The sequence below is a fragment of the Vidua macroura genome, chromosome 2 (genome assembly GCF_024509145.1).
Source record: "Vidua macroura isolate BioBank_ID:100142 chromosome 2, ASM2450914v1, whole genome shotgun sequence".
Taxonomy (NCBI): domain Eukaryota; kingdom Metazoa; phylum Chordata; class Aves; order Passeriformes; family Viduidae; genus Vidua; species Vidua macroura.
Window position 1 is genome coordinate 9,478,423 of NC_071572.1, and position 27,128 is coordinate 9,505,550.

The 27,128-nt window shown below is 40.7% G+C and overlaps 1 protein-coding gene across 2 annotated transcripts; it reads left to right on the plus strand.

Annotated features, from left to right (window-relative positions):
* Window positions 1–2,726: 2,726 nt before the first annotated feature.
* On the plus strand, window positions 2,727–25,243 carry TMEM47 (transmembrane protein 47). 2 transcript variants are annotated; one of them, XM_053971558.1, is made up of 3 exons: window positions 2,727–3,160; window positions 16,123–16,263; window positions 22,002–25,243. In XM_053971558.1, exons 1-3 carry the CDS (start codon window positions 2,935–2,937, stop codon window positions 22,178–22,180), a joined length of 546 nt encoding a protein of 181 aa, XP_053827533.1. In that variant the 5' UTR covers window positions 2,727–2,934; the 3' UTR covers window positions 22,181–25,243. The 2 variants fall into 2 exon arrangements, with proteins under 2 accessions (XP_053827533.1, XP_053827535.1); XM_053971560.1 differs by lacking the exon at window positions 22,002–25,243 and adding an exon at window positions 16,951–17,095.
* The last annotated feature ends 1,885 nt before the right edge of the window (window positions 25,244–27,128 follow it).

A 27,128-nucleotide genomic window follows, 5' to 3' on the forward strand; every position in this document is an offset into this window, starting at 1 on the left:
TTTCACATCCATTGGCCGTAGGAAAAGAGAGAGTCACAATACTTAAGTCAAAGAGAAATTTCTGAAGCAACGGTGCTTGTTACTTTGTTATGAACTCTGCTACTTTAGCTTTCTCTCTGTCTTTTCCCATTTTGCCTCTATTCACTTAACCTTCCTTGTACATTTATACTGCCTCTGCCTTCTTTCCAGCCCTCCTTGCCCTTTGTGAAGCCCAGGCTTTCCTAACCCTTGAACCCCCAGTGTTGCATGGTGCTTTAGGACAAGTGGTCGCACCACGTGGGCTGTTTTTAATAAACTCTGTGAACAGAGTGTGTTTGAGGTGGGCTGACACGTCCCTGTTCCTTTCCACTCCCGGGGTGGGCTCCAGCACTCTCTGAGGTACTTTGGGAACAGTGGGCGGCCAGAAGGTGGAGGCTGGAGCCTGTCCAAGCATCCACTTGCTGATACATCGTTCATTGACACAGAGAAGCTGTAAATGGATGCAAGACACTCACCTCAGATGAATTCTTTGGAGACTGTAAGATACCAAAGCATTTCTCTCGAGCGCAGCACACTGTACTGAGGTACAGTGTTTGTACCTTTGGGTTTTGTTTTTGGGGGAGGCTGTATATCAACCTTCTGCTTCTCACTGAGTAAAATGTTGAAGTCTTTGGGACGTTTTTTTTGGTAGATGGTGAAAATGTCTATTTTTCAGACTGCATATGACTGAATTTTAGCTGTAACTCTTAAACAAGAAAATCAACCTGAGGCAGGTATTTTTTAGAGGCAACTCCAGCCCAAACAGCAAAGGTTTAATTAAGTAAAAACTGAGTTTTTGCCACCAGAAAGTACTGGCAATATTAACTATAGGTGCCAGTGTTATTCTGTATATAATACCACAAGTTTTCATATATTCTAGCAAATTATGTACTTTTTTCCTATCTTTTATTTGAAATACTAGATCAGAACTATGATCCTGTACTTCATGTGGTTTTGAAGTCTTTAGCTTGGCATGTCTATGTTCTTTATCAATTACTGTTTAACTCCTTTCTCATTTTTTTTAATTATTTTTGCTATGTTCTTCCAATTCTTAACACTTTATGTTTGGGGGGCAATAGAAACATGACTCAAACAAAGAGGTTAACATATTAGTGTTTGGTACATACCTAGTGAAGTAAGACCACACATTAAAAACAATTCAAAAAACAACAAACTACACAAAATTCCACCCCCAAATTTCTAATTTCTTTCCAAGTTCTAGCAGCAACAGGTCAAGGAAATGCATTTATTTTTCAGGATTAGTGACAGACTGGAGGTAATTGAATTTACAGATACCTATGGCCAAGAGCCCGTTAGAAATACACCAAACTTCTGCTAACATCATAGTCCTTATATGCACTGTGATCCACCTGCTATGGAATCAGGGTACTGAGCTTTGGTGGTTGCGCTTCTAGCAGAAGAGACATCCAAATGAAAGGGAGAAATATGCTGTGTAAGTGTTCTCTAACATAACACCACTGAGAAACCAGGACTAGACCTCATATGCCAACTCCTACGAGCAGCTGTAAGAGCAAAGCTGTTTGTGCTCTGAGAAATTCATCATGTAAATAATATTTTTTCTTTCTGTTTCAGCCTTAAACTGTGAACAGAATGAAATTAAACTTGGAAGGAAGCTGTGCAAACCACTAGGTTTTAATCCTGCACCTTTTGAAATTAATGTGACCATTCCTATAGTTAGAAGGTAAAAAACCCTCTAAATACTATTAATAGGGATATAATAATTAGCACTTATGGACAAGATTTCCCCTGTTTCTTGACTAGATAATGGCTTTTCTGGCTTAACTTTTCTCTTCCCACTCTCTAATTCTCCCTCAAACGTAAGTAGCAACATTCACTTTAAAATCCGCAGGTTGAATCTTCCTGCTCTTCTTTTTTTAATAATCCTTTATGGGCATTACACTCCACCTTCGTGCCTGTGTGTATTTGTATCTTGAGGAAGAGCTGCTTCAGTGAATTACACTAGTACCTAGTTTAATAACTAACCTAAACATTTGCCCTTGACATTCTCAGCACCTCAGTGCTAATTAAACAAAATAAACAGAGACTCAATGGAAACCGGGCAAAGTACTTATCCTTCCTCAAAGATTTAATTTGGTATCAGCAACGCCGCTGACGGGAGACAGAAGCACGAATCGCAGGTAAGTCCACACACGAATAATGAACCGCTGAATTATTTTTTTTAAACCCTCCACTAATATCTTGTGATTTAAAGGTCACTCCAGAAGAAGAATCAAGGTCAGGCACGGCTAATCGTGCATCCGAGGCGGCCTTTCCTTTCGCCCGCTTCCTGGCCGCAGCGATGCCGCGGCGGGGCCGGGGGAGCCGGCCGGGGCCCCCCTCACTGCCCGGCCGCACCCGGCGGCTGCGGCGCGATCGCGGGGCCGCCGGGCACAGCCGGCGTCTCTCCCGCTCCCGGCGCGGCCGAGGCCCCCGGGGAGGCCGCTCGGGGGCAGCGGGAATCGACACGAGGCGATGCGAACGGCTCCGCGCGCCGCCTGCGGCGGCTCAAAGTTCCCCAAAGTCGCCCCCGGCGGGGCGGAGCGGGGCCGGCAGGGGCCGCGCCCCCGCCCCTTCCCCGCGGAGCGCGGCCCGGCCTCCCCGGCAGGGGCGGGCACGGGGCGGAGCGCGCCGCGCCGGGCCGGGCCGGGCCGGGCCGGGCGGCGCCGGAGGGCCGGGGGAGCTGCTGCACCTGATACACCGGGGCGGGAGCGCAGCGGAGGAGGGCGGGAGGGAGCGGCGCTGCCGCCGCCTGCGAACGCCTCTCGCCGCCGTTAGACAGCGCTGGTCTCGCCGCTTCTCCCTCCGCCCGCCCCTTCTGCGCGGAGCTGGGCTCTCGCTCCTGTTCCCCTCGGGGCCGGCAGCAGCGTGTCCTCCTCCTCGTCTCCCCTGGGCCCCATGGCTTCGGCCGGCAGCGGCATGGAGGAGGTGCGCGTCTCGGTGCTGACCCCGCTGAAGCTGGTGGGGCTGGTGTGCATCTTTCTGGCGCTGTGCCTGGACCTGGGAGCTGTGCTGAGCCCCGCTTGGGTGACGGCGGACCACCAGTACTACCTGTCCCTTTGGGAGTCCTGCCGGAAGCCCGGCAACTTGGACAGCTGGCTCTGCGAGTCGACGCTGCACAGCGGTGAGATTTGGCTGCCCCCGCTGCCCCGCTCCCCTCCGCCGCTTGCCCTTGCTGCTTCCCCCCTCCTCGTCCGCCTCCCGCTCCCTTGGCCGCAACCCGGGCAATGAGAATTCCTTCCCCTCGCCGTGCCCTGGCTGACCCACCAGCATCCCTCAAGTTGCCTCTCCTTCACCCTTGTCTCCTTCGGGACTGTATGCCAGTCCTTCCTGGGGCCAGTCCCCCCGGACCGGAGCAGTGCCCGGGGCTGTGCCCCGCTGCCGCCGCCGGTTCCCCGCCTCGCCCGCTGCCGCCCCTGGTCCCCGCCCGGCTCCCAGCGCCGGCCGCCGTTACCGCCGCGAAGAGTCCCTTGCACCTTTGTCCGCCCGCCGGTCCTCCGCGTCCCTTCCCTTCCCTTCCCTTCCCTTCCCTTCCCTTCCCTTCCCTTCCCTTCCCTTCCCGAGTCTCTTCTCCCTACTCCTCCCCGTCCTCCCCCAGCCTCCCCGACCCGCATCTCGCCGGCGGTCGGGCTGGGGTGGAGGCGGCGGCGCTCCCAGCGAGCGGCGTGTGCGGGAGGGGCAGCGCCGAGCGCCCGTGCGGATCGTGTTCGGAGGGTGCGGGAGGTGTGAGGCTTCAGTGAGCGAAGCGAGTCACGTATGGTGACTGGTTCCGTATATGCTGTAGTGTTGTCATAAAAGATCCCGAGTTTGAATTAGTTTTGATTATTTTTTCCGTGTGGCGGCTTCCCCAAAGAGTGAGAAACTGTTTGGGATCGAGTATCTTATACTTCCCCTCCGCCCCCATCTGAGAAGTCTCTGGTTCTGGAAAGTTGGGGCTTCCTAAACCAGAACCGGTTGCTACTTTGTCCAGAGTGGGGACGCCTGGGCTTGGACTCTCTCCATCACGCCGGGTGTGCGTGTGTGTGTCTTTCTCTAGCACGTACTGATCTCCCCATCGTCTTTCACGCTCCTTTGCCTTCATGCCACACTCCCCGTTGTGATTTCGTGATGCTCATTCGTTCTTCACCTTTTTAGGTCTTTGATCAGAGATTGTTTGTTTTTTTTTTACCGTCATTTCACTATTACTTGGAGTACTTCAAAAACGGGTTGTGAATGATAAAAACAGGCTGCCTGTTGAATATTTTTCAGTAAATTCTTTTGTAGTGTGATAATTGTTTTGGTTTTCATGGGTGGTTTTATTTACTTTATGCCTGATAGCAACTTCTGGAGCCCCAACAGAAACACTGACAAATGCAGCCAGCCTCCCCCCCCCAACATCGTTTTCATCCCCGTTCCTGTCCACACACACACTCTTGCATTGATAAATCATCTGTTTGGATTGCTGTGCTCTTTGGTTGGGTAAATCGTGCAGGGACAAGATGTGTGATTTGGGAGGGAAAGCAAAGGACTGACTATATTCTTGGTGTGTTTTGTTTTCCTCTCTTCTCTGAAGTCCTTCTATAGGTTCTGGGAAATAACTGTTCTCAGTTTGACTTGGAATTACACATGTTCCTTTGCTACCGTGCTTATTTTGTTTTTTCTGTCATGCGCAGTAATATTTGAGGGTTTAAATGTTGTTTGGGATTTTGTTTTAAGTAACATAAAATGAATTGTAAAGAAATGCCGGTGTCAGTCAGTTACCAGGGTATCTGCACAAAGTTTGGAGTGCTTTCTTTTCCTTCCCTGGTATAAATGGAAATTTATGTAGGAATGTCAGCTTCTGCATGTCTCCTTAGCAACGTGAATCCTTTGCCCCTTCTCCCTGTCTCCTGAAATAGTATCCCCTTGATTACAGAAAGACTTTTCAGATGGCTTGAATGAGAACCTGCTTCCAATCCCCCCCAGCTCCACACACTTTACTGGGCTCCCCTCTCCATCCATCTCCCCGTCACGCATGCGTGTGTACACACACATGCACACAAAAGTGGGACGGGGAGAGAAGCAGGACAGCTTATGGAACAGCATAAAAGGACACTGATCTCTCTTGTTCCTCTATTCATCACCTCTCTGTCTGTGGGTATGTCAAAGGTGAATGGGTGAAGATAGATAGGAATGAGATGTATTTTTCATTGGATGCTGTGTGTTGAAAATCTGATCTGTCCTCTGCTGGTGCCTTCTATCATGTGCACAAATTCCTGCCTATCCAGTTTTATTCAAGTTCCTTGAATGAGCTTTACCCATTTTCCTCAAATACTTTCCAGCCTAGTAGAGCCAAGTTTCACAAGCTACTGTGGAAGAGGTGAATGATTGTTTTACTTGAGGTGACTGGGATAAACCCTTCACTTTCCTTGTGTTCAGCACAGAGCACTGCATTCTGACCAGACCTGAAATATGAGAAACTGCACTGTTTTCCTCTTGCCTTCTGCTAGTGTGGTGCAATTGCCATTAAAGGCAATAGGAGGACTGCCACTAAGTTCACCAAGTAGGATTGGGCTCATATTTGAGACCATTATGTGTGCTGGCATTAATATTTTAAGTGCACTTCCCGCCTACATTGTGAATCCAGCAAGCAGCATTTTGCAGATAGTGGAGAGCTCCCACAGGGAAAGCTCTTCTAGCTTGATACTGGTGCAGGCAGCTTTGCAGCTAGCTGTGAGAAGCGGCAGCACACACAGGAAAAAAGGTATCTTCACCCGTGGTTTTAAGAGATTTACTTCATCATCTCTTGAAGGAGAGCACCTCAAGTGGCACCATCAAGGGCAAGCTCATACTAGAAGCTGTTAAAGCATATTCGAGGTTTAATTAAAAACTTCTGTTGTAATTAGATGTAGGACCCCTGACTGCTGTCAGAAGGGCAACTTGGTAGTGGAGAGCGGAAGGAAGTGCACAGAGCATGATTGCATTGGCTGTTGTAGCAGGGAATAATCTCATTTTTCCTGGAGCATTGCTAGTACTTGGAGCATGTGTTCACATTTGTTCTTTCACTATTCCAATGGCTTTTTTGTAACTTGCAAATACTGTTTGGTCATATACTACTTTTAAACTTGTGTAAGTACTTCACCATAATTATGGTTCAAGTATGTAAAATAGTGAATCAAATTAATTTAATTAATTTTTTGACATATGAAAATTATAAACTATCTCATCTTAAATTGCATTTCTTTTTTTTTTTTTTTCGGATCTGTATAAATCTTTTACTAGCAGCAACTTCAGGAGATGAATAACAAAGTTGCCAGTGTGGAAAGCCTCATTACAAAATCTTGAAATTCAGAAATGCAGTTGTAAAACTTTGAAGTTTCACCACCTGTCTTGGCATGTAGCTATTTTCTGTTGTCAAAGCCTATCTTGGCTAATGCACAAGTTGACTTTAGATCAACTGTATTTTAAACTTGTGTGTCTTTAAACAAATTTATTTTTTAGACCTTATTTGAAATGCATTATATCTAGTTTGTGATGGCTCATTTACAGATTTATCAAGAGTTATATATGGATATTTATTCCTGTCACAAAATTAAAATTAAATGCATCCTGTGTATAACTGCCTAGTGTATCTATACCTGCACAGGTACTTGTCTTCTTCCTGCAGATTAATAACGGTAAATTTGAATTTGTGCAATAGACTGCAGCAAATATGGCTCTTTAAATCAAAGATACACAAAAGTAATGTAGAAGAAATAAAGGGCTCCATAGAATCTGACCTGCAGGTGAACATTGTCTATTTTGACTTAACTATGTGTATATGCTATTCATAGAAAACAATTGTTCCTTTGCAGCCTTTCAATTTATTGTGAAAACAGCATATAAAAATACATTTGAATGGTTTTGATTAACTGTATTCATTTTTGTGAATGTGGGGTATATGGCTTTGTTACTTTACAACCTGTGGATTTCTTTATGCAACATTCAGTTTTCTTCAAGAATATTATGCTCTTTTAGAACTGCCCATGAGTACTTGAAAAACAAAGCATCTCCAGGAAATACATGCAGCAGAGTCTCTGAATGTGTATTAAACTTTGTGATGAGCAAACAATGAAGGTAAGCTTAGCCTATAGCATAGTGCAGAAAACAACTTGAGTCTAGTTTTATGCTTGTAATTTTGTTCTAATTTGTTCTTAAAATAAAAACAGCATCAGAGGCTGTTCATTCAGTAGCATTTCAAGGGGCTTAACCTTAATTACACACTGGATGCAGATATCTGAATTGATATGCCAGAATAGTCTTGGATGGTCTCTCCTTGTTCAGAATCTAAGGAGCTGTTCCAAGGGGAAATTGCTAGCTCAAAAGCAGCTTCCTCATTAGAAGATCTGGATCATTGCTCAGATTTGATGTTGACATGTATTTGTGAAAAGCTCAGCAAGGCTGGTAGTTTGCTATAAAATAACAGAAAAATGAATGTGATTTTACTTACCTGAAAAAAGTGGCTCATACAATCTAAGGAAGAATTAATAAAACATTCCTTCTGGTTTTGAATACTGTAGTCTGTCTTTTTGTGTATTAACTCTAATAATCATCCCCAGCACTGTATCTGAAGATGGATATAAAATCAAAAGCCATACTACTTCACACTCAGTGCCTAAGACTCTGAGCAGGCTGATCTAATTTTGAAGTTGAGTCTGACTTGAAGGTTAGCACTACTTTCCATGGGGAGCTGAACTAGGTGACTTCCAGATGCCCTTCCCAACATAAATTATTCTTGTGATTCTGTGATGACTGATACTCTGTTTATGCCTGATGTCTATCTGGCTTCTTCAAACTGAGAAGACAGAATGCCTTGAATTGGCTTAACTACCTCTCACAACAGCCCCTGATAGAGTATTTTAAGGAATGAATGCTCCTTGTCTTACAGATGGACCAGTTATTTTAGCCTCAGACTTCCCAAGGCCATGGGAGCAGCAGATCCTTTTTCAGCAGTCTGAACCTTTTAGTATGTTGGCGGCTACCATTGCAGTCACCCTTCTCCAAGCAGTAAGAGACATGGTTAGAGCACATCTGTGATGTTTGTGTGAGTTCATCTGATCAGGACAAGAGCACCACACACCTTATCCGTGATAATACTCTTAAAAAAAAATAAAGACTTGTAGCTATAGTGGGTTATTGCTACTGCTGTTGTTCATTGCAATTTTAAAATCAATAATGTATCCTGTTGCTTTAAGTTTTGTCTGTTAAATATTATGTCCCTGGAGTTAGGCATAGTGCAAGAAGTTTTAATATTTGATGAGATTTTTATATTTAGAATTGCATAGAGAGTGGCCTTGCCTCTGCTACTGATTTGTGGCCCAAGATGACCACATAAGATTCAGGCTAACAGGAGGAGTGGTAAAAGTCCAACCAACTGTATTGCTTTATGTATTTCGCTTGTTCTCCTTAAAGTCATTGTTCTGATGGGAAGTACACCTCAAACTCTTTTAAATGCTACTTGTTTTTCTCAAGGAAGAATGGAATGTATTTTGAAAGTTGCAGAAGATTGCCAGTTTTCTGGAAGAACATTGATAACTGTGGAAAATAGTTACATTCCAGTTCCAATGCAAAACATAGTATTTCAGATTGCTAAAAAGTAGTAGCTTTTATAGAAGAGGTCAGAAATAGTGAGCTTACTGTGGAAAGCTTGTATAACACATCTCCCACACTTCTTTCCTAATGGCAGAGTTCTAAGAGTTCCAGGTTTTTGTGAAGTTCTCAAAGTTGTGGGGGTGTGCAGTTGTTTGAGTTTTTTTAATTATTTTTATTGAATGAATGAATATCCAATAATTAAAATTACATAGTAGCAAGCTAATCTCAGTAGAATGCTGTGTATCCAATAGAGGAAATGCCTGAGTACATGCTGTACTATTCTGTGAATGAATTATAGATTACATGATTTTCTGTAATGCTGTGCTTGTCTTGAAGTCCTCTGTTGGCAAAAGCAGTGTGCAATGTGTGTTGTTTATAAATGGTAAAATAAAGATCTATTTAATGGCACCATTTATTTTTTTATTTGAAGTTCTGTGTTTAAAGGACTTGGTGATTTTAGAAATAAAGGCGGGCCACAGAGCACACATACAACATACCTTACCCCAACCCACACCTCTGCAAAGTGTATATATTTCATATAAATAAGGAATACAAGCTTTATTCTTCAGGAGAGGTGTGTGTCCGTGGGCAGATGAGCAAGCAGCTGCTGCGTTTCAAGTTGCTCATGCATCTGCACTCCCCCCAGGCATTTAGACCATTTTGTTGTCTTGCCGTCTCTTTCACACAGCAGTAAAGTTGCTTACCATATTTTTACAGATCTAACCAAATTGTCCCCTGCACTCCCAATGGCATCTTTGGGTGGAAGGTGAGGGGCACTGCTTTCCATGGCGAGGTGAGCAGTCTGCATAGTGGCTGCCTAGTTTTTCTCCCAGACTTTTCAGGCTGAGGAGAGTAGCTGGGAGAGCATCGTCTGCCTGGAGCACCCTGCCAGTGGGCTGTTTTCTTGCCTGGAATTGTCAACCTCTTCCTCTCTCATCTCAGTTACCTTGCTCTTGAGAAGAGGAAGGCCATAGGAGGAGCCCAGGTGAGAGGGTTGCAGCTCTGTAGGGGGCTGCTAAGGCCTTTTTCCCTCAAAGGTGAGAGAGCCCTGAGTCTGGGCCATCATCCAGTAATGGTCAGCATTCCTGTGCATCAGGGGAAAGGTGCATCAACAGCAACAGAAGGGACCAGTTAAATAAGAGGCTCTCTGGAGCAAGACTCAGATCTGGATTTCCTTGTACCTGTTTGTTCATGGACCTCATAAATCTTTTTGTGCCTTGGGTCTAGCAGATGGAGGAGGGCAGTTACAGTCTATCCTAGCAATCAAGAAATCCCACTGGGAAAAGGGAGCAGAGGTGTGAGTTTGGAGTCTGGAGCCAGAACTGGGAAGCAAAGGCCTTGCAGCTTTTGAGAAGCTCTCTAGCCCCTGGTGTATGGCAGCTAAGGAGTTATCTGCCTTTCCTCCTGCACTGGTCAGCTACCCTTGTTCTCCATTAGCATTCTGCATCTCTGTAAGACATAGGCTCTGCACCAGAAAGCTGTTTTTTGGATATCTCTCTGCTTGTTCTCTTTTTCTTTGACTGATTCTAAGTGACTCTCCACTCAGCATCAGGAGCACTAAATCATCCTGCAAGCCTCTTGTACAGTAAATGCAGAATGACTTATGCCTTATGTGGAGCCTCTGAATTATCCTTAGGAGGCACTTAGGGATTTTGGCACCCAACATAAAATGCTTAAATTTCTCTTTGGGTGTTGTCAGTGTCCTGGTGAATTGGAGCTCTGGGAAAGTCTTCCTGTTAGTCCCACAGGTGTTGTGCAGCACTCGGGTTATCCAGGGCTTTGTCCCATGTGCTGCTGTGTGTGGATAAAGACAGATTTCTTAGGGAAAATGTCCTGTCCTGCTTTTTAACATATCTGTGACTTAACATAGTTATTTCATTTGTTTAAATTTATGGGTTTAAAATAAAGCCTTGGTGTAAAGTGAGTTCTCTTTTAAGGAAATTATGCTTTCAGCCAGAGCTGGCTGGTTCCTGTAGCTCTGGTAATGCTTTTCAAGTGTCTGAGTGACTTGAGAGTAGCCACATGCACAAGTAATTTTCCTACTTCAGAAAAATCTTATTCTCAACCCATAAAATAAAAAGAAAATATAAAAGCCAGAGTATGTCTGTGCAGCAGCCAGCACTAGTAAACATAGTATACTAATCAATGAGCAGAAAATATTTATTGTCATTTTAGTACAAGGCTCCACTGTGAAAAGCTGTGGCTAGAGCAATTTATGGAGGTTTGGTGTGGATCTTGCCAGGAAGCACTTGTGCCTGCAGCGTGCAGAAACGTCCATTGTGGGATCCCAAAGGGCTACACTTGCAGGCTGGCTGTACAGGAGCAGAGGAGTGTGGACCCAGGAACTTGCAGGCACTGGGCTTCCCAGCTTTAGCCAACATCCCCTTCACCCAGGGCAGAATTCTGAGCAGCTCTTTGAGAACTATCATTTTGCCTCAAGTTGAGTCTCCAGAGGAGACCTCTGTGGAGTAATTTGATGTGAGAACTTAATGGCCCCCGCTGTTCCTCAGCTTTTCCACAGAATTCAGTGGACCTTTGCCTTGCACAGAGGCCTGTGCTCATGATCCTGCTGAAGAAAGAAGAAATCTCATTGATCATGCAACCAAAGCACTTTTAGGAACTAGAGTTTGCCTTTATGTTTTTATATATACACTACACTTCTTAAACCTTTGTTGGCTATTTGATATCTAAATTTGAATATGAAGCAATTCGGAATATCTCTAGCTATCATATTTATTTAAGTTGATTTTTATGATACTCAGTGGGTTACATTTAGTTTCTTATGTGTGGGTGCCTCAAGTTTCTCTGCTTCACACATTCTTTCAAAATCATTATTCTTGATTTTAAATGCTATATTGCAATTTCTTAGAGTATTTTTTTGTCTGAGGGCAGGTACTTTATAAATAGAAGCATTGCAATGACTCAAAACAACTTACTTGAGTGTTGTGGTTTTGTTTCTTACCAAGATTTTGTTTTGTTTAGAAGGTCAGGCATTGTCTTCATCATGTAATAGCTGCATGCATTTTGGTACTTCAGCCTTTATGAGAAGACTTGTTGAAGAGCTGTTGTATGGAAGAAAGGAATATTTGATTGCTTCTTAAGAAATTAATTCAGTTCACATGCACTGTCTGGAAGAGCCCTATACACAAATGCTTCACATATTCCACAGTATGTTTCTATGCCCACCACTTCTTCTACTTCTTTTACTTGGTTGAATACCATGTTGAAAAAATTTAATTATGGGGTACCTTACTGAAGACATGACATCTATACTAGCCTTTTGCATTGATCTTTCTCGTATTAAAAAAAGGACCTAGTTATTAAAATACACATTTCAGGACTTTGATGTGATTTCTTCTTCTTTTATGGCTTTCCCTGATTTTTTCCTAGTAGTGAAGTATTATTTTATCCAAGAAGTTGAGGAAATAGTGCTGTTCTTAATTAAAAATTACAGCTTAAAGCCTTGGGTCATTTCTTTTGGGGAAAGAAGGGAGGAGAGTTAGAAATGTCAATGTACAGCTGGCACTGTGCCTCTGGGTCACTAAGAAACAGGCAGAATTTCCAAATAGCAAGGAGATCAAGCACTGACTGGCAAGAAAGGCACTGACTGTTGTATGAGGAACTAACTGAAAAGAAACCGTATCATTATGATTTCGTAGCTTTTTTTTTTTTTTTTAACTGAAGATGGTAATTTTAATAAATTTTTCACCAAACACATATTGAAAATATATCTTAGGTGCCTAGCTTCATATTTATATATATTTCCAAATACTGAAGCCCACATCTCCAAACTAATGGACAGATTGTTATAGTTAAAAATATGCAAACACTGTAATCGCTGTCAGAACTGCAGTGTATCTTTCTCATGGTTATAGACATTGGGATGCTTCCTGGGGGTTTTCAGACTTAAAAATAGGATACATTAAGTGAGCCTTAAGAAATCTCTCGAGTTACTTAAAAATTGTCAAAAATGTCTTAATTTTAGTTTGGATGGGATAGGTGGCACTATTAGTGTAGTTCTTAATGAATTGCTAAAATGGTGGAACACTGAAAAAATCTAAAGTTATCTAAGCCAATAAAGGGAATTTTACTTGGGCATGACACTAGGTCACAGTACTTTTTAAAGTCTAAAAGTTTATTAACATTTCTGTGAGCTTTACTAGTTTTTTTTTACTAGTTACTAATATTTTTCTTGGATGTGTAGTTCAAAAAACTGTAATGGTGTAAAGCAAAAAAGACTGCTATGTACTCTTCAAGTGTAACCAATTGTGTTTTGAATGCAGAAAACTAATAATTATCATCTATAAGGCCCCATTTTACTTGTGTTTTTGAATATTTCTATCTCCATGAGAACAAGCAGTTCTCACTGAACTGCTGAGGCTCCTGAACTTACAGTTCTTATTAGTAACTTATTTGCAAGATTGGTGCATGCCTAGAAAAGGTACAAGCATATTTTGGATGCTCTGAAGTAGGTTTATGATGTTTATGTTCTGTGAACCAGTAGCACTGTGTAACAGAACAATCTCCTGATCCCATTCTGGTGCTGTGTCCTGTAAATCACTCTTGGGTAGTCTGAGAAGCACTACAGATCTTTATTGCAGAAAAACTCTGTTTGCTGTATGTGTTTATATTGTAGCTCTCTGATTTACAGTGTGCTCTGCCTCCAGAGGTAGTGGTTCTATTTTCTTTGGATCTTTCTTTTATTTTGTGTGAAGTCCAATGGCATGGATTTAAAAAAAAAAAATGCTTTTAAGTAGAAGACCCAGAAGATTTTGCTTTCTTAGTCCACCATAAGCTTTATTTTGTCACCAGATCAAATGGCTTTTGGAATTGAAAGTTAACATTTTTCCAAGATGACAAGGAGACTTAAACATGTAGTTACTGTGGTAGCCACTATAGGAAAGTTTAGTCCTGTATTCTTTGAGCACTAATGTCTGACCTTCATGATGTTCTTCAACCAAAGTCCCTGCAGCTCAAGGCAAAGGCTGGTAGCATTGTATGCTCCCGTGAAAGGGACCAAAATAAATAGGCAATTCCAGATGTGGCCCAGAGCACAGCATTCAGTACCTGCTCCCCAGCTGGTAGTGAGGAGCAGTAAGAGCCCTGATTTTGTCCTGCTGTCAGCATCGCTGAGTAGGTTGTCTTACTCAAGAAATTAATTTTGTTTATCCAAGGCAGTTCTTTTTTAGTTGGGAGTGTAGGTGTCTCCCAACACTCATTTGTCCTTTTACCTCCTACATCAGTACTATAGTAAGGTAGTTTGTTTATTTTTTAACCTTTCCAAAATCTGTATATTTGTCCTGGAAGTTTAACTATATTCTATCCCCACATTTATATCATCTTTGCCTAATTTATTGTCAGTTGTTTGGTGATTTTTCCAGTGTGGTTTTGGAAAGCACTAGGATGCTTAACCTTTTTTTTTTCATTTAGCTGCTACTCCAGTGTTGAACACATTCCCTTTGCATTAGAGTTTGGCACCTGATCAATGCAAAGATAACATTAAATATTTAATTATTTGTGGTGACTTTCAAAAAATCTTAGTTTCTGAGTTTTCCTGTCTGGCCCTTTGATTTATTTCATCAATTTTATGTGCCTTTTAGCTTTGGTGTGATATGGATTTATGTGGCTGGTTTTTGTATCTGTGTAGTTTTCTACTGCAAGGATTCCTTTCATATTGTTCCAAAGTGGTCCATTCTGTGTATTTATTTCTCAGTTTTATATCTGTAATGCACTCTGATATTGGAAAAATCCTTTCTAAATCATCAGTACGCTAACCTCTTGGTGTTTCTGAAGGCTCATGTTAATATTAAAAACCACTCACTGAAACATCTCTGTCTAGTACTAAAATCATATTCCCATGCCAATAATGGTAGTGTAGCAGTGGGACACACAGCAAACTGGCATTAGAGATTGCATGCTGATGATAGAATGAAAGATTGTTCCCAGCCTTGGGGTTTAGTCCAGTAAGAAAACAAGGAGTAAAATATCTTGGAAGGTTGAGTACTTAGTAATCAAATTATTAGTAAAAAACATGCCTGGATTTCTGAAAAGAATGAAAATAAATGTGTGTACTTGTACAAACACACCTTTAAAATCACTTTCTTTTCAAGCAATGCTTTTATAGCTCTTCTACCCACTTTCTTCTTTTAATCTCCTTCATCCTTTTTCATGTAATATGTGAAGGCTTTTTGGTAATAACAGCTGCCAGCATTGCATTCCCAAACTCCACAGCTGCACTGTCTGTATCTTCAGCTGATTAGAATCCTCTTGAAACTGCATCCATTGTTAATTTAAAACAGTGCTTTTTACTCATTCCCAAAAGAAGATGTTCATTGTTGTTGTTGTTTTAGAAAACTTAAGATATCTAAATTGAATTTTGAAATAATAATCTTATTTTCTTTGAACTTGGACATTTTATTCTGAGTTTCACGTGACTGGTAGTATTTTCAAAGTAGTGAGATGCAAAGGATTCATAGGTCCTTTTCCCATATGCTGAATTTATATCATCTTCCTTGACCTAGTAAATAGTAGTGACAAGCAGTAAATAGTGATCTGATTCTTTTTCTTGATGCCTGCTACTGGAGAGATGAAAGGTCTTAAATATTCTTTTGGGAAAAGAGACAACCCAAAGCCTGTGCCTTTCTAAAGTCCCACAGAAGCTCTTAAGTTAGATTTTGGATGTTGTATACATGCATCATGGCCATCAGCTTACAAATGGATTGTGATTTATGTGATTTAAGACTGCAAATATGTTGTTTATAACTGCATCCATTATATATGAGAATAGCTAGAAAATACCCTGGGCCAAGTGCAGAGGTTGCTTTTGGGAGAAGAAAACCTGACGCTTGAGGATAACTGACATTTTAAAATGGGCTTGAGATTTGACTGGGTCTGAGGCTAATGATTGTTACTGCCTTTAGAAATTCTTGATTTCCAGCTGTCTTTTAGTGTTGAAAAAAAAAATATTTTGAACCTTTGAGTATCTCCTCAGTTTTGTTATTCATACTGTGTGGCCTTGGTATTTCCCAAGGGACAGGTGAGTGATGAGGCTCTGTGCATTTCCCTTGCTGTGTCATCCCAATCAGCTCAAGCAGAGGTTTGAGTTTCACTCTCTTTTGTGAGAAAGTTACAGCAGACTGAGGGGCAGCTAACACAACACCAGCTAAATCTGAGCCAGCCTCAATTTCTCATTGTGAATTGGATAAAAACCAGGGGACCAAATGACTCAGTTTTACTTGAGACAAAATCCCAACGAAGCCAGCTGAGGCTTGAGTAAGCGTGGGAGGTTGTGGCACTTTGCTTCTGAGTTACATCTGTTTTATGAAGGTGATTCACTAATTAGGGGAAAAAGAAATTCAAGGCACAGCTCTTTATTTACTCAAGCCTTCATGCAGCCTCTGTGTTCCTCATATTCTCTTGTTTCTGTCAGGCCTGTGGGCTTGTTTTACTGAAATCGTATTATTATTTTTTTCCCCTCTTTGTTTTTTTTCCCTTTAGACTGGCAGATAGCTACTCTGGCTCTGCTACTGGGTGGTGCTGCCATTATTCTCATAGCTTTCCTGGTTGGGCTGATCTCCATCTGCGTGGGATCTCGGAGGCGGTTCTACAGACCAGTTGCAGTCATGCTCTTTGCTGCAGGTAAGCTCTGGCATCATTAAAAAGGTTTCCTGAGAGCAGCTGAACTTTCATGGAGGGAGATATGCCTCGTTCTGCATACTAATTCAGAGGTGTTTGGTTACTTCTGTCTTAACTCCAGTGAGGTTTCTCAGGCTGTAAGTTCTGCACAGCATTAATCATTTTTGCAGTTGCATTATTAGTTCATAAACAATTATTTATTTGCATTATATTTATGAAGTACATGCAGCAGGGGAAACTAAAGAGGATAAATCTCAAAATACCATTTTTAATCTGTGACTTTGTGATGCTTGATGTCCCCATTTTTATTCTTCATGCAAAGCCATTTTTATTTTAATGTTCTCTCTTTTGCAATTTTAAAACAGGGAAATTAATACCCAAAGGTGAACCCTGGAAGCTCTACATGTGAAAATAAATAGGATTATCTTTCAAGGTGTTTATATGTGCCCCTGTGCCATAAGGAATTAATTTTGTTGTGTCATCTCGCTTGGTTATTAATTTAACAAGCTGTCACAGTGTAGTCCCTATTTGGTTTTAAAACCACAAAAATGGAACAGTTTATATAAACTATCACAAAATCTTAAGGGAGACCTAAGAATCTGAGTTGTCTGTAAGACTGGTCCAGTGAGGTACAATTACAATATCAAATCATCTCCTTTTATATATTCTGGTGCCCTGGGGCTTCGTCAGCATGGATGTTTCAGATTCTCCTGAGACTCACCAACCATGGTTTGCCTTCGTCCTGTCACTCACATCTGCATTGGAGCCAGCAGCTTAAGCCCCTTCTGATAGCCCATAATGAAGAGGATGACAGAACCTTTGGGATGTATTAAAAAAAGCCACTTAGGAGGATATGAGAGGATGAGAGCGTGGAATTGGAGGGAGTTTGGGATGAAGCAGTTTGGGATGAAGCAGAACTCCGGGAAGGCTCCTGCTGCCCCCTGCTGATAACATTGCCTTGATGGAACCAAGCCCTTCAAGATGCACTTTTATGTGCTCAAGACATATTCCTAGATTACATTTCATTTGCTTTTAGGAAATTAAAGCAACCTAGGATCAGGTTCCCTGAGTGGAAATCGTCTGGTTTTGTTGTCATTGCTTGCTTGGTTAAATGAATAAAGGTACTGGTGCCATTGTTTTAAAATTTAGTGTTAATTCTGAGGTTTATAAGGTATGCTGGGCATTTAACTTTGAAGGAAATGGGGTTATTTAATTTTTGTAGTGGTTTCTTGTTTGGCTTTTGGCTACGTTTCTCATAACATCGTGTAGTAACTTGGTAATTATTCAGCCATACATGCCTGTCTTGCTGTGTCGCTCATTTAGTAGTTAAGTTTGTACTAAAAAAAGAAATAGCTTTCCACAAGAAAAGATTTCCTCAAATCCTACTGTTTGTCTTCATGTGCTCTTCTCTGCATAAGATTGCTTCTAGTCTTTACTACAAAAGGTTGATGGTGAAGGGGTTTAATGCTTACTTAAATCTAAGAGGAAATTAAATTGGTTCTTTAGCTTATGGTGGTGTTTACATCTTCCCTTTGCCTCTGTGTGTATGCATGTGCATTTTGAACAGCCATAACCTGAAGCATATGAGAGGAGAGATGATGAGGCCAAGACAACCTGCCCCATTCTTCTTCATTATCTAGCAAATCTGAGGAGAATCCTTTCAGGATTTGACACTTACGTTGTTAAAAGACATTTCTTTCCTACAGATTTTATCTTTGATGTCAGCAATTTGTAGAGATGAATATGGATGGCATATCTTGAAAGAATTATGGAAAGAATCCCCCACTGAAGAGGGGAAAGTTAAGACTGTAGCAGTTTGTGCCTTATGCAGCTTTCTGTGGATTCAAGCTTTCATCTGTGGATTTCACAAATCTGTCAGGATAAACACCACCCTGACCTGTGAATGTGCTGGCAAGACCAAATATTCTGTGTAACTCTGGCTGGGAGTCTATCAGCTGCCTCTGGAAAAAGGGCAAAGTATGAATTGCCCAGAGACATTTAATGATGTGTGGGTGTTGGGTAGAAAAGGTCTCTGTGTGGAAGAAAGGACAAAATGGAAAAGTTATTTCCAGGTGCTTTATAAGAGTCTAAACAGTTGGCTCCAGGCTATTTTTTTTTTCCTTCAAGTTTTGATTTTTTTTTTTTCCTCAGCTTCAGGTTTCAGTTAGCAACTCTGTAGGTGAGGGAGAAGATTGACTGACTAGGACTGGAAGAGATGAGAAAGAAAAGGACCAAAAAAAACAAAATTCAACCTAGATGCTGAGAATAAGCCAGCAAGTAATGAAAAGATGTGAATGTGTTTTCATTGAGCTGACAGTATGTACTTTAATGTTGAGAGGTAGAAGAATGCCTCAGGTCATGGAAAAATATGGAGCAGACAGGGAGGCAGTTGCAGGAAATCTTGCATGGAGCCACCTTGGCTCGTGTGGCTCTTTGGTCTAGTGGAGGTCTCCAGCTCATGAACCTGCTGGGATGTCTTAGAGCTCATGGACAAAACTGGCCCTGGAAACTGCATCCTCAAAGTGCAGGCTCACAAACTTGTGAGTGCAGAAGTTTCATGATACACTTACTGTTCAACAAAGTGCTAACCAAGTCTAATTTAGGGGCAGAAAGAGAAAGTGTGCTTGCTGAAAGTCCATAAAAGAAACAAAAGAAAAATTAAGGCTGCTTGCCTTTTGGTGCTGTTTTAACAATTGTGACAGTGTTTGGAAGAATAACCTGTTGACATTAGTGAGCTTTTAGTGCATTTCACAAGATGCTTTTACATGCTAGATAAGGTAAGAGAGTAATATAAAATGGTGGCAGGTAATAATTGGAGAATACTTAGGGAGGTATCTTTTAATTCTGATAGAGCGAGCACAATCCAGCTGGACTGCATCCTCAGTTCTGTGTTATTGCCTATTTTCATAATGATGTGGAAGATAGAAATGAAAGTTTACTTGTCAAATTTTACAGTGGAAGTAGAAAAAAATGTGGAAACATTGAAAGCCAGGATTTGATTTTGTGAAGTTGATGGAATGGTCTGAAAAAGTAGGACTGACTTCAGTAGAATGTAGTGCAGGTTGCTACAGGGCAGCAAAAAGAGTCATAATATCAAAGAAATACTACTGGGGAAAATACTCTGTAGGTTATGTGCTCCAATCTCCTTGTTGAGGCAGGATGATCACTAACAGTGACAGCTTTGTCTAGTCCAGTTTTGAAGAAATTCAAAGATGAAGATGTTGCAGCCTTTCCAAGCATGTTGTCCTGGGCCCATACTACCCTCCTTATGATACTTTTTTCTTTGTTGATGTCCATCCTGAATCTCTGAGATTAGTGTCCACTCTCATTACTGCCAGCTTGCTTGGCACTGCAAAGAGGAATTTTTTTTTCTATCATTGTTGCAGCTACATTTTCAGGTAATCTTTGAAACTTATTAATGAAGTGCTTTACTCATCTGAAATGAGCAGGAGGTAGAGAACAGAAGTGCAGAACTTACTAGCCAGCACCAGCATTTTCATAATTACAGATAAATTAGAAAGCCACATCATAAGTGGAGTTTTTTTTGATGTCAAAACTTATAGTCAAACATTTGTACAAAGAAAAAAAAGATGATTGAAATTATACTTTCCTACTTTTAAAGCATTTCTTACAATTTCTGCATGGTTAATATTGATGAGTATGTATAATTGCTTATATTTCATGTGAATGGCATAAAACTAGTATTCCTGTTCCCATACTGCAGGCATCATAGTGCTTCATAAAAACATGTCTACATTTGAAGTGAACAATGAAGTTTGAGATGATTAGTCTTTTCTGAACAGCATTTGAGTAGCAGATTTTTTAAGATTTCCTTTGCAGCCTGTTTTTTCTACAGGAAAAGACTTGTGCTTCTGAAGAAAGATAGTACACACTTCCCTTAAGCAGATCAGCATAGCATGGAGTTCCTTTAAATTCATTAGAAACAGTAGTTGCAGGCATTGCTTTCAACATCTTTTGGGGTCATGCTGGTCATTTCTCATAACTTTGCTGACTGCTGCCTCAAGCTTACACGGCTCCCTTCCTGCTCTACAGGGAAAAACAATGACAGAAGGCAAAATCAATGCAAAATGATGACAGTGCTATGTAGGGTGGCTGCTCCCACCAGCCAATTGCTGCCAGCACTTCCTCTGAGTTCTACAATAGTGTATCTGGATCAATAGTAGGAAAAGCTGGAACCCTCACTATGGAAATGTCAAAAACCCTCTTGTGTGTGTTGCTGCTTTAGCAACATGTTCCTCTTCCAAGAGAATCACTTTTTTTTTTGGTTGTGTTTTGACAAGTACAATCTGTAGATTGAAATTAAGCATACTTCATATGTTACACTGGGGAAGGTGGAGACTTCCTTGGTTTGCACTTGACACAGGCACACATGAAGCAGTTTCTGCACTGACTCAGCAGAGATGCTGCATTCCCAGTGCAGGAAGGCACTAAAGAAAAACTCATACATTTTCTTTCCTTTTTGACCTTGAATGGTCTTAAAGATGTTTCTGAAAGCTGAGCATATGTTGAGGTGCTTTTGGATGTAAAGATGGTCTAATTTTACAGAACTGGAATACATAATCTTTTCATAAGAGTAGGTGCTTTTCCCAGAGTACCCTGCCAGAGTTTCTCAAATGTTGCACAGTATTTTGTGAGCTGACAGACAAAAAATTATATTCAAATGGAATAACATTAAGTAACACTTCAATAACTGTAGAATTAAAAAAAAAAGTCCTGTGGATTTTGATACCCACATCAGAAAATCCACTGTGCAAACATTGTTCAGATTGTCAGTCTCAAGTAAGGGTCCAAAGACTTACTCTGTAGGCTCAGGTGGATGAGCTGAAATTTCCATTGCGAGTCTTACCTAAGAGTTTTATCACTGAGGTTCTGATGAACATGGGATATGATCTCCCCATATCAGTCATGTCCTCAGGACAGGTGAGCGTTTCTCTCCAGGGCTAATGAAAGGGGCCAGTTGGACAAGGGTGTGTGTGGGAGTGAAATGGCCAATGTATGTCTGTGGATCTCAGAGACAGTGCTATAGGAAGTAATGATTTTGAAGCTTTTTGATGTCTTGGATTTGACCTATTTTATTATCTTCTTTCATCACACAGTATTTCTGACCCACCCCCTAAATTCATACTAGTTTGCCAGTTTGAAGTTTAGTAACTGATCAAATTTTATAGATTCCTTGGTATTCTGTGCGAGAATGTCATTAATTCTGCTTACAGAACACAGTAATGAATATGAAATATGTGATTCACTGAGTCTCTATTGAGCACAAGTATACATCACCTATGACAATGAATTATTTCTAGGCTAAGTATATTATTTGATTCTCAGCAACATTTCTTAATATGTATTCTCGCTTCTTGTTTTGACTTATTTATAATGGCAATAGAACAAATTTTGCTGTTATGGAAGGAGTAATGACTGCAAACTAAAATATAAAGGAGAAACAGAAAATAATTTGGAAAACACTAACTGTTTATATTGTAAACATTTGAAGGGTCATCATTATATCACAGCAATATTATTTGTTCATCAGTGAGGGAATATGGAAGAGCTGCTCTGTTCTCTGTGAATGAAATGAAGGTGATTTAAAAAGAGCAGCACTTACAAACTAAAAATCACCAAAAGCATTTTGAATGTTAATTTCAGTTATTTGATATTTTCTTTGTTCTAGGGAAACAAACTAAAGCTTTTTCTGACATTTGTATTTTTTTTTTCTCTTTCAGTTGTTCTCCAGGTCTGCAGCTTAGTCCTTTACCCAATCAAGTTCATCGAAACGGTCAGCTTGAAAATATACCATGAATTCAACTGGGGCTATGGCCTGGCGTGGGGTGCAACTATATTTTCATTTGGGGGTGCCATTCTTTATTGCCTGAACCCTAAGAACTATGAAGACTATTACTAGAATCATTTAATGAAAAGAAAAAACAAAAAAAAGGATTACCCCATCTTTTCTAGCTCACAGTTTTTTTAGAACACTTGTGGAGCACCAAACAGTCTGCTCTGTTGATAAAATAGCCTTTGCCTTTTGGGTGTGAACACTGTAACCAGCTTTTACAACCATTTAGAAGGACTGCAAACACTAGGATTGCTGATCTTACATAGGCAGATGCTGCAAGCTGCTGATACATAAACTTCATTTTTCCTGACAACAAGCAAAAGGATCTACGTGACAGCGATCATTGTAAGAAAAGTAGTTGGAATGAGAATGCAATGCCAGCATCTGCTATTGCCTTCAGGGGAGCAGCTGGTATGGGCTCCATTTAGAAGTTTCCCTGTATCATAGAGGATTCAGATGTCTGATAAGCTGGCAATGGCATCTTGTACAATAGGCTGACTTGGGCCCTTGTTACTTGCTCAAAAGCACTCTTAAGGAATTAGTTGCAAGGGACTGTGTTGAGGGCAGTGAATGTAGCTGGTTAATGACTTGTCTAATATCTGCATTCAACAGTGTGCTGGTAGAATAATTAAAAAAAAGAAAAACCCAAACAAGCCACCAACCCACACAGGATTTCATGAATTAGTAATCCACATCACCATGCCAGCTGTAGCAGATTGTTGAAGGAAGTCCAAACCCAGAGACATGTGCTTCTGACTGTGTAGTTGGAAGTTGTCTCAGCTCTCAGTGTTTTGCTGGAGGGGTGAAGATAAAGGGGAATAGAAAAAGACCTGTTCTGTCCCTGAGACATCTAAAATGTGTGAATGAATTGCAGTTGTCCTGAGTAACCATTTAGCTTGCAAACATTGTCATGAAAAGAATGCATATGGAACAAGTTCAGTTATATTTTTGAAAGGTATTTGTTAGTATAAATGAATATATATAATGCAAATATATATGCAGAGGGAGAGAAATGATTCATCCTAAAATTGTAATATGAGCTGTGATGCAGTGGTTAAAATACTAACTTTGTATACATTCTTGAAAGTCTTGGATTGGTACCCCCAATTTTGATTGGTGTTACAAAATAAACACACAATGGTTTGTCTTCTGTATATGCCCTTGTACAGACTCCGTGTTATGGGAAATGCTTAAAAGCTCACATCAAGTTAAGGTAGAACTGGACAAAAATAACTTCTTGCTATTCCATGTGTAATATTTTACTTGCTAAAAATTCTTTTCTAAGGGTGTTGCAAATTAAAAAACTGCCATTTTTTAAAAATCTGGTTAGGTTGTGAGTGTCTCTGATCATCAAGAATGCAGCTGAGACCCCATCATGTCCATATTAAAACATTAGCACTTCAGGAGGTAATCTCTTGTTTTTAAAAACTGAGTTTCTAATGGACTTTTTGGTGATTATGTACATCTGATTACTCCTTGCTTGGTATGTTTCCCACTTAAAACATCCAGAGACTGTACTCATGAAATGAAACCCAAGATAAAATAGGGAGAACCTTCACATGAATTAAATCCGCATCACTTTTATTTTTGTTTACAATTTGCTTATTTGGATATTTTCAATTAATTATAAGCATATTTTTATACAATAGTAATCTTTAGAAATAACTATTTTTTTTAATGGAGAAGTTTAAAATATATTCTATGTGGACCTCTGCACAAGCTGATATGCTGGGGTTGCACATCCACCTCTACACAAATGGTTTTGCTGGTTCCACAGAGAAGGTTCCTGAATTACTGGGTGTTAAGGTGGCATCTCTTGTGTTTCTACTGGGCCACCATCTCCAGGGTGCTGAGGGTCTGCAATGACCACAGGGCTGCCTTTAGGAGGTCACTGTGCAAATATTGCTGGCTTGTGGAGGTGGTTTATAAAACTCTGGCACTCTGGAGTTCAGTCTTTACTACCGTGGCAGAATAGAACTTGCAGAACTAGCAGTGATTAATTAGATTAGATGGAGCAAAATGACAGCTTGACATGGAAGGGACTGCATGGCAATGCCTGGAGAACAAAAAAGATGGGAGGAAAACTTGGATCCAGTTATTTCACAAGCACCAAGAGAGCATTTGTAACTCTGCTTTATTTCCTGACTTAAGGCAGATATTCAGTATATAGTTCACCCAGTATCTTTTTGAACAGCTGTGTAGTTCTGCTTTTATTTAGCAGCATGGAGAACATTGTAGTTTGGCATGGGAATTAGATTAGTGCAGAGAAGCCCACTGTGAGAAGATGTCTGTACCTTTCTAAGATGGTGTTTTGGGGCTGGCATTGTGGCACTTGGTCTGTGCTGACAAGAAGGTACAATGCTGAACCCACACCGTAGCCACTAATTTATCAAATTGTTTTTCTTGATGTAGAGTTTGAGTGAAAGCAGCTGCCAGGCCTAAGGCAGATGCAAATGAATGGTGTGTGCTCTGCAAGTCACTGGCTGTTAATGTGAAAAGTGTTCAGGCACAACAATTTACAAACGTGAATGCCTAAAGACAAAGTTCTTGATTCACAGTTGAGTCAGAGATCTGATTTTCAGTCCCAACATCTGATTTTTCTCTTGAAGGTGATGCATTCTACTAGGACCCACCTCAGACTCCTCAGGACCTTTGTGTTTGGGCATTTAGTATGTGGATTTAGGTACCTACCTTTAGCTTAGGTTGCTACTGCAGTGTCTTCTTTTATCTCTTTACCATTGCAAATGTTGGCAATCATTCTGTTTCTCAGAACAGAACTAAAGGGAAATGCAACTTTGTGCTGATTCTTGGGGTTTTTTTAGCCACAAAAAAGATGCAAGTCTGTGTCCTGAGTGTATGTACGACAAATTAATAATTTTGTATGTTGTACTTGTGTCATGTCACCATTATTTCAGTTATTTGACTTTATCTCACTGGCAGAATGATTCTCTCCCACAACAAATCCATTTTTTTCTTCCAAATATATATGAATAAATATATATATATAGGAAACTTGCAAGCAGGGCTAGTTATTTGTATTTTTTAAGCTTAAAGTATACCGTCCGGTGCTGACAAATACCCAGCACCTCTTCTGGATTTCTTGCACAACCTTCGTTTAGCTTTTGTAAATTTTAAAAACAAATATAGAGAGACCTATGTGTTTGAAATATAAATGATATCTATGGATTAGCATGTAACTGTATATTATTAAACATGCAATGAACTGACTGGTAAGTGAAGTCTAATCTTATGGCTAGCAATGTAATTTATTCAGACTGTATTTTTGTACAGCGCAGTGCACACTAACCTATTGCCTCTGTGTCCTCTATAATGCCTAAAACTGTGCCTAGAAATTTCATTTATGTCTTTCAAAGAAAAGAAAAAAGATGATTAAATGCTTCATGTTGTTGATAGTATTGGTTTTTCTGATGTTGTTCTTTATTTATTTTTGAGAAGTGTATGGTATGTTTATTAAATGAATCCATCAAAATATGGTTTGTTTTAAATGGTCATTGTTAGCAGGGAAAGACTGATTTTTTTTAATCTAAACTTTTAAGTTTGCAGTTTTAATACATTTCTGCATTTCACAATTTTTGTAGCTTACATAAAGTTTTATGTGAAAAAGTAACTGAAATAAAAAAAAAATTGTTACACTAAGAAAATGTGCCTGTTTTGCTCTGGGTAGAAGATGTATGCAGCTCAGGTGGTGTGGTTTTCTGAGGCGGAACAGGCTCCTTAGGTTAATGAATCTTCCTGATATTCATTTAATTCCATGTTAAAGGAGTCTTATCAAAATACACTAAGGGAATTCTGAGAGGGAGAGATGTAGGGGTGTCATTGGCAGGTTCCTATATCTCACTTGGCCATAAAGCAGTAGCACAGGGTGAGTTTCTGAGTGTCACAGAGCCCACACTGCCTTTATAAAGATGAAAGTATTGTAACATCAGAAAACCAAATGCTTTAAATGTAAATAACAAGGCCATGTGTTGAAATGGGAATCTGTACCGAGCACCTTGTTCCAGTGGGAGAATTTATTCATAATATACAGGTTTCATTTTTGATTTTCCAATAACTAATATTTTTGTCTATTTTGATTCTGAAAGCTCTGTTGCTCTTCATTGTGGAAAAACACAGATGCTTTGAACCTGAAAGGTGGTGTTGCAAAAAAGGAAAAGCTGTTTAAAGCACTAAAGACATGATACTGTGTTTTTAATACTATTGGGTAATGTATCCACTGCATTGCTGGATATCCCCCAAGTGGGTGGGCAGCAACCTGAGGCTGCCAGCAGAAACCAGGAGGAGAATGGGAGACAAAGCCTTGGTTGACTGCAGCAGATGAGTGCTGAGTGAGTACAGGCACAAGGATGGGTGCCCAGAATGGAAATCAACTCAGGAAAGGAACTCGGAGCAGGGAACAAGCATGATGGGAGTGAACAAGGATGGGAGGTGTCTGAAGCTTTGTTTTCTTCTGAAATGCATTGAGAGAGGATGTTCATAGGGAACTGTGAATCCACTGGGATTGAGGGATCAAGTCATTAAAATTCTTGTAGTTGTGGCTTTAGTGGATATATTACCCAAGGATCTGACCTTGTTTTAATGCCCAAATTTTAGGTAATTTGTTGGCACAAGATCTTGCAGCCTCCTCCCTCTCTCCAATGAGAAGGGAGGTAATAATTCAGCACTTCTCTATCAAAGCTGCTGAATGTGGTATAACTTAAAACACCTGGAGTGGGAGTATTGGGACAGGCAGCTGAGCTGTTTTGGGTACCTGACTGTGGTTACTTTGTGGTACCATGTATGTTATATCACACTAAAGGGTCTGTAAAATAGGATAGCAGGGAGAGAAGTTTTTACCTTCTGCACTCTGGAAGGGATCTAATCCTCGGCTGAAAGGACACTGCCCTTCCCTGCAGTCAGCCAGACATGGATAAGGTTTTGGAGTTGGGGTACAGTGAACAGCAGGAGCACAAGTGAGTGTTAAACAGGGAGCCCACTGGCTCAGATCAAGGTGACA

Coding starts and splice junctions, on each gene's coding strand:
- TMEM47 (XM_053971558.1), top strand. CDS start 2,935: ATGGCTTCGGCCGGCAGCGGCATGGAGGAGGTGCGCGTCTCGGTGCTG. Junction 3,161..16,122: donor CGAGTCGACGCTGCACAGCG/GTGAGATTTGGC, acceptor TTTTCCCTTTAG/ACTGGCAGATAGCTACTCTG. Junction 16,264..22,001: donor AGTCATGCTCTTTGCTGCAG/GTAAGCTCTGGC, acceptor TTTCTCTTTCAG/TTGTTCTCCAGGTCTGCAGC.